The 20,164-nt window shown below is 33.8% G+C and overlaps 1 protein-coding gene across 1 annotated transcript; it reads left to right on the forward strand.

The window, feature by feature from the left end:
• The first annotated feature begins 4,524 nt into the window (after positions 1–4,524).
• On the forward strand, positions 4,525–14,304 carry LOC131801570 (CD63 antigen-like). The gene is made up of 4 exons (XM_059120366.1): positions 4,525–4,793; positions 13,416–13,607; positions 13,672–13,836; positions 13,917–14,304. The coding sequence occupies exons 1-4, from the start codon at positions 4,734–4,736 to the stop codon at positions 14,184–14,186; spliced, it is 687 nt and encodes a 228-aa protein (XP_058976349.1). The 5' UTR covers positions 4,525–4,733; the 3' UTR covers positions 14,187–14,304.
• The last annotated feature ends 5,860 nt before the right edge of the window (positions 14,305–20,164 follow it).

Consider the following 20,164-nt stretch of genomic DNA (forward strand, 5'->3'; position numbering starts at 1 on the left):
GCATTTGTACATCTCGTGCCAAATAACCTTGTTATAGAGTGCATAATGCCATGTTTACATTAGAACTTTTTGCAGGGTTAACCAACTTTGAGAGGATTTATTTGAAGTAAAAGTAATGGATATGACAATTTAAATCCAAATCCAGTGGGTTAACCCTCATATATATAAACGTACTTTAATATGACTTCGACAAGGATTATATTAAAAAATATATATTTAAGCATGTCAAATCGAATAAATATATATATGGGAGGTGTATCCAAATCTGATCCGATCTCGATGGAATTTCATTACCGTGATACTTGTAGCGTAGTCCTACGTCAAGGAAGTGGACGAAAGAAAACAGCAACATCAACAGAAATGGTTCGAAAAGTAAAGAAGCGACTTGATCGAAACCCGCGTTGCATTGGCCGAAAAAGGTTTGTGAGCTAAACATATCGCAATATTCCATTCGGCAAATATTGAAAAATGAGCTCAAGGTAAAGCCATTGAAATTTCAAAAAGTGCAAGAACTTACACCGCAACAGAAAGAAAAAACTCAAAAGAGCTAGAGTTGCTTCGCTTGGCCGAAAGTGAGGAACTGCTGAATATGGTTTTCTCCGATGAGAAACATTCGTTGTACAGCAGTTTGTAAAAAAAAAAAAAAACAAAATGATCGTGTTTAATTGCCAAAGATGTTAGCTAAAAATGTGCACCTTCGCTTGGCCACCAGAACTCAAGTGCCGGCCATGGTGATAGTGTGGGCCGCCATAACAGCCGATGGTCGCTCTCCGCTCGTATTAATCGACCGTGGCATCAGAATCAATGCCGAATATTATCGCGAAAATATTCTGGAGGGTGTATTAAAGCCTTGGGCACGCAAACATTTTCGCCGCAGACCTTGGACATTCCAACAGGACTCAGCACAATAGCACTCAGCACGCGCCACCCAAGAATGCTTGCAAAATGAGGTTCCTCGCTTCATTTCCAGCGCACAATGGTCACGAAAATCTGTGGATACCAATCCGTTGGACTATTGTGTCTGGAGTATTTTTGAAATCAAAGTTGGCACTATGGCTCAATAAGAAAGGTTGCTCAACATTAAAGAAACTAGAAAAATATAACTCTGTGCTGGAGTCTTATAATGTCCAATGTCAAATTTAGTAAAAAAAGAAAAACCCGCGAAACAAGGATTGGGACTTCAGTGTTATTTTACAAGATTGAATCTAAAATAGTAGGACAATAAGTTGTATCACAAAATTGTACAATTTGTTACCCATTTCGTCTAAAATTTGCATTTATTTTGCAACCAATTTTGAAATAATTTGAAATTTTTGTATATTTAGTTAAAACAATACACACACATACACAAAATGTGTATCTGTTTTGACAGAATACCCTGCAAATAATTTGACTAATCCATACACGCGTTTAAAAAGTAGTCCATAACAGACCAGGAATAGTCCAAAACTAATCCAAATGCATTGAAAAAACCTAACCGATTTAGCATTGTTATGTTCTAGGGCCGGACCATGTAACCCTGTTTTGCATTACATCAAAGTAGTTTCAAAACTAATCAACGTCATTACTCTATGGTACACCACATATGGTTGATCTTAAAATTAATCCGTGTAACTAGTCCATAGAGTACCTCAGAGGGCTAGTTTTGAAACCAATCCATTAAGTGGTCTATTAATTTTGCGTTTTTCTCTGAGTGTGATATTTTTTAGCACTTTATCCTTATTATGACAAATAATAATTTATAGATTATTATAATCTATTAATTATTAGCAGTATAAACAATTACCATAATTAGGATGAACAGCTACGTAAGCATAACAGTTTTAACGATATATACACTCAGAGAAAAATAGGAAATAATACAATATAAGTAGCGTACAATAAGTATTTGTGTTTTATTGTATAAAACATATAAGTCGAAATATTTCATTTTACAGTTACATTTCCAGTTTTTGGTTTATAATGAGAAAAGGCAAAATAGAAAATAAATTTAATTAAAAAAACTCAAGTAATTTTCCAATCCACGGTTATATAATGCATCGAATATTATATAATTAAATATGTAATTGAAAAGTATATAATTAGTTTTTGTTTTTATTTTGGGAACAATCGAGTTGTGCTCGAAATTCCTTTTCACCATTGGTTAAGTAGTCACATACTTCAGCTAAAATAAAGACAGTCATTAAAACTAAATAATATTTTAAAATCAGAATACTTACCAATAACAATTTTATATATACTTTTAAAATCCTATTTCCACAAGTCCCATACGTTTTGTATTGTATTGAATTCAATAGCCTTTTCACAAAATCTTCTTTTTCTGCTTTTAAAGGCCGTCTTCTATGAAGCGAACTATATTTAATATTAAAGTTATTCTTTTTGTCAATTGCTTTCTACTTTTGTTCGCACACTCTCTATTTAACTTTAACAATACGCACAACGATTAAACCACCGCATCACGCTTCCAGAATCAAACTAAAATCAATGTCAAATTTATGCCCAGGGTATTTAGGGGGTAGCTTTGTTCTACCTTCAGTAATTATGCCCAGGTTTGGGAATGGCCAATAATACCGCAGACCAACCTTCGGCCAACGTGTGACGGTTTCACACTATATATGAGCTATATTCAAATCTGAATATCAGTAGGGTTCATCCTTGGGCTAAACAAATGATTTGTGGGAAATTTCATCTCAATCAGACAAAAAATGCGACCTGTACTTTGCTTACTAAAATACATGGAAAGACGGGCTGACGGACACTCTACATATAGTAGAGCTACATATAACAAATAAACTTTTTTTATGGGGAATTCATACCAAATGAATGAATACCAACTATGGTCGTTAAAGCAGTTAACCGATATTCTTCAAAATCCATCCTATTTAAGCTTACATGGCACTTTCTAGGCACAATAATCGTGAAATTGGATGAATATATAAATGGGAGCTATATCCAAATCTGAACCGATCACTATAACATTTAGGGGAGGTATTTCTATGCTGTACCTGATAGGTGGCACCAAATATCGCTGTTGTGAAGAGTATTTTACAGGTTTGAGGGAGTAAAATACAAAATCGGATGAGACATGTATATCTTTATCTAATTCTTTCGTATGTGCTAAAATCCATTCAATTCGGGATTATATTAACCGTTTGGTGCACAAAAAACTTTAAATTTAGTCATGATATATATGGAAGCTATATCCAAATCTGAACCGATCTCGATAAAATTAATGCAAGGTATTTCTGAGCTTTATTTGATATATTTCCCCAAATATTGTTGTTACGGAGTGCGTATTACGGCTGTGGGGGAGAAATTTAACAAATCGGGTGAAAAATATATATGGTAACTATGGCAATATATAAACCGATTGCCAAATTTGATACACACTTTTCTACGCTCAACTTCGTTATATTTGCCAAATATTGGTCCTGTTTGGGCTAATAAACGGCATATCGGTTGAAGATATATATGGGAGCTATATCTAAATTTCCATTGATTATCTCCAATTTCAATGGGGTTCGTTCTTGGACCAAACAAATGTTTTGTGCAAAGTTTCGACATGATCGGGTAATAAATGCGACCTGCACTTTGTTTACAAACATACTTGGACAGACGGACGGACAACCATGCATAAATCAACTCTGAATGTGATTCTATGCAGATCTTCAAAAGTAACTATAGGTCGCTTTTTTCTCTTCTGTTACAAACAAATGCACAACTACTTATTACCATAATAATACCCTGACCAGTGTGGTGTCGCTTATAAAAAATTGTGTCTGTGGATTAGGAACTACAAATACTATAATCGTCAATATATTGAAGCAAAAAATATGAGAACACCAAAAAAAAAAAAACTGCCGTCACCCATTTTTTTGTGAAATAGTCCCAGAAGAACGCGCGTGTGCCATTAGTAGCAACATTAGTTTTATCTGTTTTATAAAAATTAAATTTATTATATGTATTGAAATCAATTGCTTCTGCAGATTATTGAAGTAATCTATAAAAAGTTTAAATTTACCCAGGGTAAATTACCAAATGTGGTATGAGTCACGGCCAGATGGAATAAATGCCATGGCAGTCGTACCACCGATACCCACAAGCCTACAATGTGTACCTATTCTGGTCTATTAATTGTTAAGTACATTTCATCCATTATTTGCAAATACCCATACAACGTTAATGATAATGAGCAATTGTAAATGTATTTGTTTTGTATTTGGCTCATTCAGACCTGACGATTTTTGCGAATGGTAACATCCATACCTTTCTTTATTATGGCGTACCTATTTCCATAAGGTACTTCTTGTTTGGATACAATAGGCGCATGTGACAAATTGGGGGGCTAGATAGTCGCTCGCACTCCACTAAGGCCCATTTCAGTTATCATTTTTATTCTTGTTTTTTATTTTTGTTTTTTATTTTTGGTTTTGTGTGTCTTTTGATAAGAGCTTCGATAAGATACGCGAACTCTCGGTACAAAAATACTTCAATGAAATTGTATCTGGATCCATTAAAAATGCTTTGTTAGTTAAATACTTGAAATTATTCGAACGATTCGCAACGACAAGTTCACTTAAGCGAACAAGACATCGACCGCTCCTTCCCATTCAGCGGAAATAAAAAAAGAAAAGTGCATTTAATCAAAAAACACATACGTTTTTTTAATAAACATCTTTAATAAATAAATTATTTAAATTTGATAACCTAATTGCTAATAAACAAATATCAAAATGAATTGCATGGCCCACATTGTTAAATATATTTTATATATTTTTAATTTGATATTTGTGGTAAGTGATGCAAAAAACATAAAGTAATTAATAATTGAAAGTGATTTAATTAGAAAACATGGACTTTATGAGAGGATATATAAAGTAATTCAAAAAAAAAAAAAGAAAACAAAACAAAAAAGGGATAAAGCCTGACCATTTTGCAACAACAAAATACTACGGTATCCCGAACAAGCAAGCCAACACTGTTCAAAAAAAAAAAAAAAAACATGTGTGATAAAGTGCCATATTTAAATAATCATTTCCATATAACGTACATATGGCAAATAAACGACGTATTTTTATAATGTAAACCACTTAAAAAATGTTGTGTGTACCAAACATCAGATAGGAGTAACCACAGCTCCAGTGTCTCAAAGAATAATTGATACGAAGTAATAAAAATAGGTTCAACATTTTTTAATAGCTCTGTGATATCGTCACACGTTCAAATCATTTTTTTAATTTATATACTATATATTAGATATTATCTTTAATATATACTAAATTTTCGTGTAAAAAGTGTAGTTTCGATTTTCATGTGGAATGAATGAGAGCAAAAATGTCGGAAATAGCATCAAAATTTAAAATAAGTTTAAATTTGTCGAATTGGTCACCTTTGGCACGAATTATGTATGGCCTTCAAACGCCAATAAAATCGTCACACGCTGCCCGAATGTTGCTCTGCGGTATTTTGGCCTATTCCTGGCGAAGCGTTTGCTTAAGGTGATCGACACTTTGGTATTTTTTAGTGCCAACCTTGCTTTCCAAAAGAAAAAAATAGTCCAACGGTTTAGTATCCGGAAATTTTGGTGGCCATTGTGCGCTGGAAATGAAGCGAGGAACCTAATTTTGTAACCATTCTTGGGCGGTGCGTGCTGAGTGCGATGGTGCTGAGTCCTGTTGGGATGTCCTAGGTCTGTGACCAAAATATTTGCGTGCCCAAGGCTTTAATACACCCTCCAAAATATTTTCGCGATAATATTCGCCATTTATTCTGATGGCACGGTCGATTAATACGAGCGGAGAGCGACCATCGGCTGTTATGGCGGCCCACATCACCATGGCCGTTCTCGTGGCCAACCGAAGGTGCACATTTTCAGCTGACCTCTTTGACAAGTAAACACGATCAATTTGTTTGTTTACGAACTGCTGGACAAAAAATGTTTTCTCATCGGAGTAAAATAAATTCGGCAGTTCATCACTTTCGGCCAAGCGAAGCAACTCTTTAGCTCTTTTAAGTCCATTTCCTTTCTGTTGCGGTGTAAGTTCTTGCACTTTTTGGAATTTCAATGTCTTTACCCCGAGCTCATTTTTCAATACTAGCCGAATGGAATATTGCAATATGATCAGCTTACGAGTCATTTCTCGGCACAACGACGCGGGTTTCGATCAAGTCGCTTCTTGACATTTCGAACCATTTTTGCTGATGATGCTGTTTTCTTCCGTCCACTTCCTTGACGTCAGGCTATGCTACCAGTCTCACGGTAACGAGCGATGGTACGAGACAAAAAAGATTTATTCCAATATAAATGCTGGAGTGCTCTAACGATAGCCACTTCTGGTTTTCCAGCCAAATATAAAGAAATCACACTCTCACGCTTGAATTCCATCACAAATAACTTTTTTCTGGAAAATTCTCACGAAAATGCTTTTGTAGCTGTCACTGGAATAATTTTAACAGCTGTCGGACGAGTGGCTTAGAGATGACAGGAGTCTGAAGTTTGTTGCATTTTTTTCATCTCACCCTATATTTCGTACATGTACATATGAGTCTAAGACATTGATGTAAGGGGAGGGAGAAAACCTATAAAGCCGAACACAAATAATAAATGCCGTGAATTTCAACAGTCAATTCTATTGGGAATACGTTAAATGAAATTCATTGGATTTAAGATTTGGCGTATACTCATGGTAGAAGAATACATGCAACAACTCTTGGGAACATTGACATGTCAAACAAATTAAAAAGGTTTTATCAAAAATTAGTAGATTTTTATATGTTTTCTTGTACGAAGCCAATCGGAAGTTGTTATAATATGCATTTTTAAAAATTTAATTTTTCATTCAAAAAATTTTAATCCAAAATTGGTTTGACAGTTTATTGTCTGTATTCTTCTACCATGGCTCATATGCAATGGAATTGACAGTTGAAATTCATTGAATTTATCATACGTAAACAGACCTTTAGGAGGATATAAATGCCGCTGGGAAATATAAAACACGCTTTTGTGAAAACACTTGTGGCTTTGTAGTCTACCGCATAAAAACACTGTGTTGCATTCCGTTAAGGCTTTATCAGACGAAATGTTTTTTTTCATATGTAACGTCAAATTTTCAGTATGTAGATGTTGTACATATCGTGTGAGCCCCATTTTCATCGGAAATATACAATTTAATATAAATTCTGGTTTGTTTGTTCTTTGAAAATATATAAAATGAAATTTATGATAAAAATTCAATTGTAAAATATTTTTTTATAAAAAACATGTAATCGCAAAAATTAAAGGAAACAAAAAACATATGCAAGTGTGCGATAGCAAAAATTATGAGTCATATGTAAATAAATACACATAGATAATAAAAGTGACAGCACACATGTAAACGCTATTCCGTCTGATAATGCCTATAGTAACATGGTAGATTGATGCGTAAAAAATATTTACACAATTCTCCAAAAATAAATGGCTTTTTAAATATTTTCTTATACGATGCCCTTCAGATATTGTTATGATATGTGATTTTTAACAGTTAAACATGGTAAAATAAGGAAGGTAAAGTCATTTCAAATAAGCACATCCATCTCTGAATTTTCTGTAATTTACCTTGTCGAATTTCACTGCATAGAAAACAGGTTCCCATCTCTAATTTTTATATCCTCCACCATAGTAAGGGGGTATATTAAGTTTGTCATTCCGTTTGTAATACCTCGTATTATACATTTTAGACCCCACAAAGTATACATATTCTTGATCAGCATAAAATTCTATGTCGATTTAGCAATATCCGTCTGTGGAAATCACTCGAGCTTCCGAACGGAATGAAGTAAGTTTATAAAAATTTACTCAAATTTGTATTATGTCTGCAGGACTTTTCGTATTGAAAATGGGCCATGTAGGTCCACGTCTTCGTCTAGCCCCCATATAACGGTACCTCTCAATATTTGGTATTTTAATGATTTTAGCGACATTAGTAACCGGTTGGTTTTAACTACATTATAAACAATTTTTTTAAAGTTTCGCATTTGAATATTGTAATAGCTTCTGACAAAAAGTTGCCTATGAAGTTCCACGTCGTCGTATAGACGTATATATACGGCTACATTCGATTTTTTTAAGATTTTAACGGATTTTATTTTTTTTTTGAAAATTGCCAAATTTGTACCAAATGGTTGAGGGTATTCAAAGTTCGGCCCGGCCGAACTTACAACTTTTTTACTTGTTGTATATTTAAGGGAATTTTGAATAAACATTTTGACAATGAGATGTTGTCATGCGTATTCTTTTTAAAAAGTTGCCAACATATGATTGCAAGACTTTACCTTATTAATTCTACCATGCAGTCAAAACTCATTTAAATAATTTTTAATTCAAAATTTTGAACTCCAAAAATGCTGTCAAAACATTTTTGACCGCCAGCTTTATGGCCATGTGGCATGACTTTACCTTATTAATTATACCATGCAGTTAAAACTCATTTAAATAATTTTTAATTCAAGATTTTGAATTCCAAAAATGCTGTCAAAACATTGTTGACCGCCAGCTTTATGGCCATGGTATGTGGCATGTCCCAATAATGGGTAATGTGCAATAGCTTTTCTAATAAGAATTACTAAATGAAATTTTCTGAGAGAATTCCATCTCACATCCAAATAATACAAAAAGTTACCGAACAATATTTGATAAAATATTGCAGGAAAACATTGTTTCGAACAATGAATCCAGTTATATTTTGCAAACTCTCAGCAACTTAAATGTCAAAATTGCTCTCTTTACTCGCTCTCATTTATTGGACTTTTGGGTTATCGAACAAGATTTGGTAATATGTTGTACAACATATTTTGTTATCGTACACCAATTTTGTTATGTTACACCAATCAGACGAAATGTCAAAATGTATTTACATTTTGTTTATTGTTTGTATATCTTTCGTAATGTGATTTCGAACGCGATAAGTGTTTTGACAACTAATCTACCCGCTATCAATGATAATTCCAATTAACTCTATTTCGTCAGTCCTGCACTAGTTATAAGTCGTACTAGTACAAAATGTTGCCCCTAATAAAAGCGAAGGAAATCAATTGAAACTTTTTTTGTACCCAAGTAAACGAAAGGGCGACAGTTGCGAATAAATAAAAAACACCAACAATAAAGTTAAAGGAACTATATAATTGGGACTAGGTAGGGGTTAGTCTTTGGTCACTGGTATATGAATTGAAATCTAGAACCAGTAAAGTACCATCCATGGTACAATAAAAAGGTAAGGTAGAGCTACCAGCTGATTACAAATTTTTTCTAAGTGTGCCCGACCACTGCCAATTTTGTGTATGTAATTATAGCTTTTAAAAATAAAATATTTTCAAAATCAATAATTGGAAGATATTTAAATTGCGGGGCACGCATCTAGGATCAAATTTTTTAGAGAACATCCAAGCATTTCATTCTTCTTTCGCGCTTTTTGACTCATTTAAAAATTGAACAAAAAATATCAAATAAATGAAAACAACTTGTTGCATGCAATTTTGAATAATTCTGACAGGAAGCGGGCATAGCCTCATGGCGGTATTTCAGTAGTTTTACGAAGCTGTTCTACCTCCTTATTGTACTATGGTACCATCTACAGATAATGCAAAGAGAGCCAATTGGTTAACTCGTATGACATCCCCATATTAAAGTTTGCAGTAGTTTACACTATGAGGGGTCTTAAGTGGAACTACTTACTGTAACCCTGAAAATCGATAGATGATCAGCTGCGGTAAATCCAGTACCGATTGACTGTACCATGGTATGTAGCATGGCCTTTCTATTAGGACTTCCGATAATACCAGCTGATACCATCCGTAGTATGTTAAACAAAAATGTTGACAGTCGGAACGTTTTTCAATCACATTAGCATTTTTCGTTCAATGGGCCTTGGAATGTAAATCCTCGCATCGGAATCAAAAGATTTATATTTGCGGATAAAAATATGTATGTAAACACAATGTAAGTCCAGAATCCCAAACCTTTGATTCTTTATTTCCTAATAACTTTCAAAGCATGAAAAATATTATTTTTAAAAAATATATATAATACTACTATCAGAAGAAAGCACAGTATTCAAACAAAAAAAAAAAACTACATTTACTGACGAATGTCCTTGACCGGTACTAACTTTATTCTGATATGATCTTCTTTTGTAGCGGTTTTGAAAAATATTGACACCCTTAACCACTTTTCATTCTCTAAAAACAAAAATATCAAAAAAGCAATCATTGTTGTAGTTGTTTGCACTCGGTGTGGAACCACATAGACCACAGGAAATTCCCCAATGATAACACATGTGTTGTGTTATAGATAAAAAAATATGACTATTATGAATGTTCCTGAATAGGTTTTCCACGACAGCGGCATCAATCATTTACAACAAAATTTTTGATCGGTTAGTTTTTTAATTTCAAAATACGATATGGATATGGATGTATAATCATGGTAAAATTAAGAAGGTAAAGTCATTTTAAACAAGCATACCCATCTCTGTATTTTCTGTAATTTAGCTAGTTAAATTTCGCTGCAAGACAGGTTTCCATCTCTGATTTGTGTATGTACAATGAAATCCTAAATATAAATTTTGACAATGAGATATTGTCATGAATAATTTTGAAAAAAAATATGCGTATGATTTCATGACTTTACCTTCTTAATTCTACCATGGTTGAGAGATTTATAGTTTTCTTTGTTGTATTGTGTTACTTTGACGGTACGGTTAATTCAAAACAAACTTACAACTTCAATTCGAGAGTATTTGATTGTTACTTCCACAAGAGATAATAATATATAAAATGACATGTGTAATCGTAAAATGCCATAAATAAAACCATGTTCTTATTAAATACATTTCAGTATAATGCTAGGAACACAATTGGAGCGAACGACGAATTTCGCCCTACGCGGCGACAAAATGAGCCGCGAAAATTCGTCGTATGGAACACAATACCGACGAAATTATAAAACAGCTGATGAAGTTGTTTACTTTTTGCTCATTTGTTGACTACAATGAATTATACAAGAACACATGATTCTTTACGTTCTCTATTATAATTTCACTTATGTCCATCTTCTCTATTATAAATTCACTGATATCCATCTTCACTCATGCGCAAGTACACAAATAAATAAACAAATTAATTATGTTTTTTTTATACGAGTAACAGATAGTAGAGTGACCATAACAAATTTTAAAGTAAAAAGTAACTTTATTTACTAAAACACATAAAATTCGTACAAGTATGGCCACCTTGTACTGTTTTGTTCGCCGGTCGCCGGCGTATGAAATAGAAATAAAGCTAATTGAGTTCGCGGCGACCGACGAAATTTTCGCCGGTGCCGTGATTGTGTGCACTTCCATATACACATATGTGTTTTATTTTTGACGACGAACATACGCCGCGAAAAAATTCGTCGTTCGCTCCAATTGTGTTCCTAGCATAACACGTCATTTAAATTATGCACATGATATTTAGAACTTAAGCTGGGAATACATAAAGCGCTTATTTGGCTGGCTTAAGCCATCGGCTGGCTTCTTCGGAAATGAACAAAGGAGACTAGGGCCAAAATCGAACTAGGTCAACCTAAAACTCCTTTGTTCATCTACGAAGAAGCCAGCCGATGACTTAAGCCAGCCAAATATGCGCTTTATGTATTTCCAGCCTTAAACCCGTTAGACGAACGAAAAACTTACTAGAACTTTAATAGTACGTTTTTCGTTCGTCTAACGTAGCCCTCAGGTGGTGACATATAAGCGGCTTGGCATCGTTGCATGGCATATTAATTCCAAATGATAAGATACAAGGAGGTCAGATTTTGTGTGCGACTTAAAGATTCTATTACAATGTATAACCTAACATGACATGAGACAATGCTAAGCAGCTTGGTTTTGTATCCTCATCTTTTGGATTTCATACAGGTGAGAGCACAAACTGCGAAATCTTCAAGTTGAAAACAAATAGAACATCAGTTTTACTTACAGAAGTCATCGGCTGGCTTCTTCATAAAGGAACAATGTAGTGTAGTCAATATAAAGCTCCTTTGTTCTTTTACGAAGAAGCCAGCCAATGACTTGCACCTTAAAGGTGAGAATACATAAAGGCTTCTTGGGCTGGCTTTAGTCATCGACAGCCTCCTTCGTAGAGAAACAAAGGAGATTTTGGTTGTCTTAGATCGATTTTGGCCCTACACTCCTTTAAGGTGTAAGTTATTGGCTGGTTGTTCTATTTTTATACCCTCCACCATACTATGGAGGGTATATTAATTTTGTCATTCCATGTGTAACTCCTCGAAATACTCATATCAGACCCAACAAAGTACATTCTTGATCAGCGTAAAATTCTAAGACTGTCTGTCCGTCTGTCTGTTGTAATCACGCTATCTTTCGTACAAATTGAGAAGAAGACTAAAATTTTGCACACATGTGTATTTTCCCAGTAGGCAGGTTAAGTTCATAAAGGGGCCAAGTAGGTCCAAGTTATCCCTCCCTATATTCGGTATTTAGATGATTTTAGCGACATTATTCACCGGAATTGTTTCAAATTTGGCATTTGAAGTTCGGAATGGATACTTCAGCCCGTGCCAGAAAATTGTTTGTGCAGGTCCACGTCTTCGTATAGCCCCCATATAACGGTACCCCCTATATTCGGGATTTTGATGATTTTAGCGACATTATTTAACGGAATCGTTTCAAATTTGGTATTTGAAGTTCGTAATAGATACTACATCCTGAGTCAAAAAATGAACCATGAAGGTCCACGTCTTCATATAGCCCCCATATAACGGTACCCCCTATATTCGGTATTTTGATGATTTTAGCTACATTATTAACAGATTTTTCTTAAGTTTCGCATTTAAATATTGTAATAACTTATGACAAAAGTTTCCCATGCAGGTCCACGTCGTCGTATAGGCATTCGGTATTTTTAATATTTTAACAGAATTTTTAACGAATTTAGACTTTTTTTGGAAATTGACAAATTTGTACCAAATGATGGAGGGCATTAAAAGTTCGGCCCGGCCGAACTCACAGCTTCTTTACTTGTTTTTTTTTTTTATTTAATTTGAAGCCTTCGGAGCTTGAAGTGTTCGCATGAAATATCATAAAAAGATGCCAGAGCCGCACTCGAAACCTGCCGTCGTTTTTCCTTATAATTTGACATTAATTGATATCAAGTTCGTCATTCCATTTTTAACACATCGAGATAATAATTTTTGACCTAACAAAGTATACATATATTCTTGATCAGCGTAGAATTCCCTGTTCGTCCGTCCCTGTCTGCTATAATCACACTAGAGTCAAAACGAAATCGTGACACTGGGATGACCACCGTTTAACGCTGCAACACCATTTCTGCTTGTCACCAATTTAAGTTCGTTTATTTTCTTTTTCTTTCAGCTATGTGGCATTTTACTTATCGTTCTTGGCTCTATTATGATCAACAATGTTGGCGATTTGTCGGACTTCAGTGATGTAATCAACACAGATCTCATCCCAATTTTGATCATTATTTTGGGCTGCATCATTTTCATCATAGCGTTCTTCGGCTGTTGTGGAGCTATACGCGAAAGTGTCTGTTGCACATCCATTGTAAGTGAACATTTAATTCTTTTCGGAAAATACCAGTTGTTATCAGATCCTTTACTTTTTGTAGTACGCCATTTTCATGTTCATTGTTTTCTGCCTGCAAATTGCTTTGGTGGTATGGATGTTCGTCAAATATAAAGAATTTATGAATTCCATGGAAAAGGTTGTTAACACCGTCTGGGAAAAGAATGACCAGGCCAATGGATACCCCATGGATGCTCTGCAAATTAGCGTAAGTATTTAGTTGTATACACACATACATGCATAGCATCGTCTACAGATAAATTTATATTTCTTCTCCTACTTCCATAGTTCAAATGTTGCGGTCTTACTGGCTCTATAGATTACACCTCAAATAATTTGCAAGTTCCAAATTCCTGTTGCGGTACCTTGGATAACGCTTGTGAAGCTAGTGTCTATGAATTCAAACCCGGTTGTCGCAAAGAATTCTTGAACTTCTGGTCATCCAACGTCAACATAATTCGTTATGCTGGCATTGGTGTTGCGCTTGTAGAACTTGTGGCACTTACATTTGCATGCTGTCTGATGAGCAGCATACGCAAATCACGCCACAGTATGTAAGAGTTACCAACATTTGCCACTAAATTAAATTTCATAGATAGTTTGTAAGATTTTCTTGAAAGTAACATTTTAAGTTCGATTAAGACATTTGAAATAAAACCTCTTGTAGTTTTTTTTTTTTTTAAAAGGCTTCCTTTTTTATTGTAAAAGATTGTTGTTAAAAATGGAAGAAACAGAAATACATTTAATCGTTCATTTTGAATTTTTAATGCAAGGTGCTATGAGAATGCAGAGCTGGGAATGCTAATTTGAAATGATGTTACCTTTATTTCACTGTACCATGGAAAATTATAAAATAATAATGAAACGCCACTGATTTTGTGAAACATTGAATTCCACCCAACTACATGGGTTTGTATATGTATTTAGATATGCAGAGTTTGAAAAGAATTCGCATTTTTTGAGTGTTATAATTATTCCAAGTTTTGACGCTTTGTAGGGAAGATACCAGAAGAACGGACCAATGTATACCATCTTCACACTAGATCGTTCATTGATAGAAATATACCGTCTGAGGTCGTAAGGGTACAAATGAAATAAAGAAAAATCGGGTGGAACCATGGTACAATGAATTCAAGGTAGGGCAGAACTACCATATGTTTTAATTTTTTAATTTTTCTGGCTTAATATGTCAACTTCATTTGCTTATGTGTGTGTCTTCTTTTCAATAATAAAAAAGTTGTTCAGAAAATATTCAAATTCGGGTGTTTTCAAAATGCTTATTGCAACGTATGCATCGACAAAATCTACAGTTTTTGTCGCGAAATAAACCATAAAAGATATATAGAAAATGATTTTGAAAAGAAATGTTAACCTTTCATTCAGTTTTCGCGGTTTTAAATTATTTATTCAAAATCAATGCAACAAGTTGTTTGATTTTTTATTGCAATTTTTTCAAAGTTAGGCTACCTTGTCTTCATTGTACCATGGGTGGAACCTACTATGTAATATTTTTGACCATTTTAGACATTTGCTATATTTTTCGCCGTCGGCACAATTTTAATTCTACACACAGACGTTGATGTTTTTTATCACAAAATCTATTGAATATTTCAATGGTTTAATGTAAATAAACAAATCTGTTTGTTGTGACAGTTCATATGAATTGTATTTTATATGCTCAGTTACAGAAAATGCAGAGATGATAATGTTTTTTTTTTTGAGATGACTTTACCTTCTTGATTCCGCCATGGTCTTTGGCAATATTACAGATAAGAATACGAGGAATATTTTGGTTAAAAAATTTAACCCTCAAGCCAGTCACCAAAAGGCTTTTTTGATCTTTTTTTAAATGTTGTTAAAAACGTATTTTTAATGGGAACTTAGCAAGTTAAAACATTCTACAAAAATATTTGTCATAAAATTCTACTGTGGGTCCTAGAAGACGTCAATATCTATTTAAACACATTTTAGGGTTAAAACTTTACTTTGTGTGAGTTTGTGAAAAAATCTTCTACAAATCATAATTTTCGAAGGATGACGTGAAAGACAAAAATTTTTTTCATCAAGTCCATCCACTACTACGAAGGAAATTGAAAAAAATTCCGAAAATCACAATTTAAATGAAAACCTACATACGAAATTTGTGTCATAGGCTGTAGTACCCAATACGAACTTCATATACGAAATTTGTTACAATTACGGCGAATAATGTTGTAAAAATCATGAAAATACGGAGTATCGGGAGGTACCGTTATATGGGGGCTATATGAAAACATGGACCTACATGGCCCATTTACGAACTTAACCTGTCTACTAGCACAATAAACATTTGTGCAAAATTTTAACCTTCTATCTCAATTCGTTCGAAAGATAGCGTGATTACAACAGACAAACGGAACGACGGACATTGCTAAATCGTCTTAGAATTTTACGCTGATCAAGGGTAATGGGTCATGTAGGTCCACGCTTTGATATAGCCCCCATATAACGGTACCTCCCGATATTCGGTATTTTGATGATTTTAGCGAAATTAATCAACGGAATTCTTTCAAATTTGGCATTTGAAGTTCGAAATGGATACTACAGCCTGAGACAGAAAATCTATGCAGGTCCACGTCTTCCCATACCTCCCAATATTCAGTATTTTAATAATATTAGCGTCATTATTCACCGTAGTAGTTAAACATTACGTAGTTAGAGTTCGTGATGGAAACTACAGCCTGTGACAGGTTCAGGTCTTCGTATAGCTCCGTTATAACGGTACCTGCCTATGTACGGTATTTTGATGATTTTAGCTACATTATTCGCTGTTCATTTCAAGTTTCGAATTTGAATATGGTAATGGCTTGTAACAAACAATGCCTATGTAGGTGCACGTCATACAGACCCTAATATAACGGCTATATTCGTTATTTTTGGCGAATGTTATCTTTTTCGAAAATTTCCAAATTAGTTCTAAATGGTGGAGGGTATTCAAAGTTCGGCCCGGCCGAACTTACCACTTTTTTTACCTGTTATTATATAAAAAACGCTATTTGAAACAAGTAAAAAAACATTAAGTTCGGCTGGGCCCTCCACCTTAGGGCAATGGAAACATTAGAACCAATTATGACCCACAAATACCAATTTTTAGACCTATACATACACTGTTTCGCCAACGGAACTAGAACCTATTATGACCAACAAATGCCAATTTTTAGACAAATCCGTGAAAAAATGTTGCAAAAATCATCAAAACGCCGAATATCGGGAGATACCGTTATGTGGGGGCTATACCTATACATACAATTTTTCGCCACATGAACTAGGACCCATTATGATCTACAAATACCAATTTTCAGACAAATCCGTGAAAGAGTATGGCAAAAATCATCAAAATACCGAATATCGGGAGGTACCGTTATATGGGGACCATACCAAAACGTGGACCGATATATCTCATTTTCAATACCAACCATCCTAGACACAATAAAAATTATTCTGCTAAATTTTGATGCTCTTTGTCAAATAATGTGGCCTGTATCGCGATTTCAACAGACAGACAGACGAACATCGTTAAATCGGCTTAAAATATTATGCTGATTATGAATATATATACAATGACAAAGTTAATATACCCTCCTTTCCAAGGTGGAGGGTATAAAAATATATATTAATATTGGTCCAGGATTTAGTTCAGGATTTATTGCTTAGACCGTTTTTATTTAACCAGAGTTAAAATACGTTTATTAATTTATTTTCGGAAATTTCTTAAATATTTTTTGCATATGAGTGTTCATATATGTTGATGAATCTAACAGCATTCTTCTACCATAGGTGGAGGTATGGGACAATTACAGAAGGTAGAACAAAGCTACCCCCTAAATACAATTTTTTTTTCTATTGGTGCCCTTAGTCTGTCAAAAACGCATACACATTTTGTGCTTGTGTGTGTAGCATTGTTTTGAATTGGTTTTGAATAAAAATACAATAATTTGAAATTATTTCAAATCCGGTTGCAAAATAAATGCATATTTTCGACGTTAATGGACAATACATTGTACAATTTTGGGATAAAACTGTATTGTCCTACTATTTTATATTCAACTAGCTGAACCCGGTGCGCTTCGCTACCCCTTTTGATTTTATATGCATTCAAAATTTTATTTACGAATATATGTTGGTTAAAAAAAAACAAATTTTATAATTAAAAAAAAAAAATTATTGCACTACTTTAATGCGTAAATATACAAAACCATTAGAAAAACAGTAACATGACATACATACACGAAGGGTTTGTCCTTCGGATTTATTTATTTCATAGCAAATACCAAGCGTGCAGTAAACTGCAATCTTTTGAAGTTGAGTGGCATTTCTGTTGCAATTAATGAATTCGAGATAGCAACATACTTCGCCGTAATAAGCGTATTTCAAATTAATTGTTGTGTTGTTTTTTAGTGTTACCCTAAGGCGTTGTGGGTCAATGGTTCTTATTAAAATCATATCCCAATCTGACCCGATTTAAATATAATTTTAAAAAAATTACTTTTACACCAAATTCCGCCACACCTTTCATATTTCATTGAAATTGGTGCGTCAAATACGTGAAATCGGCCGAGAATATATATATGGGAGCTGTATCCAAATCTTAACTAATTTCCAATTAATTTGTCACATTTATTATTGTAACCACACATATGTTAGCTATACCCAAACCTCAACTGATTTCAATAAAATTTGGCAATTTTTTCTGGTGCCAGATTTCGTCTTTCTCGCTTTGGGTGCATCAAATATGTGAAATCGGCTGAGTATATATATGGGAGCTATAATTAAATCTGAGCGTATTTGAATATAATTTGTCAAATTTATTTTTGTACCAAATTTAGCCACTCATGCCGAATTTCATTGGAATCGGAAATACGTATCGTGTTTTGTGCATCAAATATGTGAAATCGGCGGAAAATATATATGGGAGCTATATCCAAATATGAACCGATTTTAATATAATTTGACTAATTTATTTTCTAATCAAAATCCCGTTACATATTCCAAATTTCTTTGGAATCGAACATACATATCGTGCATGGTGCATGAAATACATGAAATCGGTCGAAAATATATATGAGAGCTATATCCAAATCTGAACCGATTTTACTATAATTTGACAAATGTATATTCGTTTTAATTTCCCCTACAGATTCCAAATTTCATTGAAATTAGAGATACATAGCGTGTTTGGTGCATCAAATACATGAAATCGGTCGAAAATATATATGGGAGCTATATCCAAATCTGAACCGATTTCAATATAATTTGAAAAATTCATTTTTGCTCCCGATTCCGTTACTTATTTTAAATTTCATTAAATTTGGACATACATATCTTATTTGGTCCACCAAATACATGAAATCGGCCGAAAATATATATGGGAGCTATATCCAAATCTGAACCGATTTCAATATAATTTGGGAAATAAATTTTTTTAGATAAAATCTATCACACGTTTCAAATTTCAATGAAATTGGGGATACATAGCGTGTTTGGTGCATCAAATGCTTGAAATCGGCCGAAAATATATATGGGAGCTATATCCAAATCTGAACCGATTTCAATATAATTTGACAAATTTATTTTCGGATCAAATCCCGTCACATATTCCAAATTTCATTGGAATCGAACATTCATATTGTGTTTGAGGCATCAAATGAACGAAATCGGTCGAAAATATATATGGGAGCTATATCCAAATCTGAACCGATTACAATATAATTTAGCAAACTTATTTTTGTTCCAAATTCCGTTACACATTCCAAATTTGTATACTGTATCTTTAACCGATCAATAGATATGTGCATATAAAATCTAAATTTTTGGGAGGTACCTCCGATTCTGATGCTATATCTCCAGTTCCAAGTGGAAATTCAAAAATGTATATAGCCTATGTTACTTTCAGGCGATGTTGCAGTATATATGGAAATTTTCAGAAAAATCTATTCAGCAGTTTTCGAGTCCATAAATTACAAACAAACAAACAAACAAACAAACAAACGTACAAACATTTTCCTCTTTTATAGATATAGATATTGTGGAATAACCCCGAAGTTTTATTCTTGTTTCGCGGGTTTTTCCCAATATAAAAATTTTGTTAAAATATAAAAAAAACAAAACCAACTGTTGCATATTTAAGTCTGTTTGACCATATAAGACTCCAGCACATTTCTAATTTCTTTTCTAATTAAGCCATGGGTGGAGGGTAAAAATTGACAAGGATGAATATTTTGGAAAAAGGGTGCCATATTCGACTTAGAGAATGAGACTAATATTATTGTTTTGTTATGTACATGTAGAAGTGTGGTGTGTATTTTATTTATATCCCAGAAGTAGATTTTCGCAAATTTGCCTTGACTAGAATCAAACCGTCTGAAATCAATAACCGATTCATGCTCGTCAAAAAGATCATTTGACAGCTACTGCTTCAGTTAACTTTTATATGGCAATGCCGTACATTGGTGTTGCCACATTGTTAAGATTTTCAAATGTTCCGAGTTTGTCAACAG

This window comes from Musca domestica, unplaced genomic scaffold (genome assembly GCF_030504385.1).
Source record: "Musca domestica strain aabys unplaced genomic scaffold, Musca_domestica.polishedcontigs.V.1.1 17, whole genome shotgun sequence".
Taxonomy (NCBI): Eukaryota; Metazoa; Arthropoda; class Insecta; order Diptera; family Muscidae; genus Musca; species Musca domestica.

Coding starts and splice junctions, on each gene's coding strand:
- LOC131801570 (XM_059120366.1), top strand. CDS start 4,734: ATGAATTGCATGGCCCACATTGTTAAATATATTTTATATATTTTTAAT. Junction 4,794..13,415: donor TTTTTAATTTGATATTTGTG/GTAAGTGATGCA, acceptor TTTTTCTTTCAG/CTATGTGGCATTTTACTTAT. Junction 13,608..13,671: donor GTGTCTGTTGCACATCCATT/GTAAGTGAACAT, acceptor TACTTTTTGTAG/TACGCCATTTTCATGTTCAT.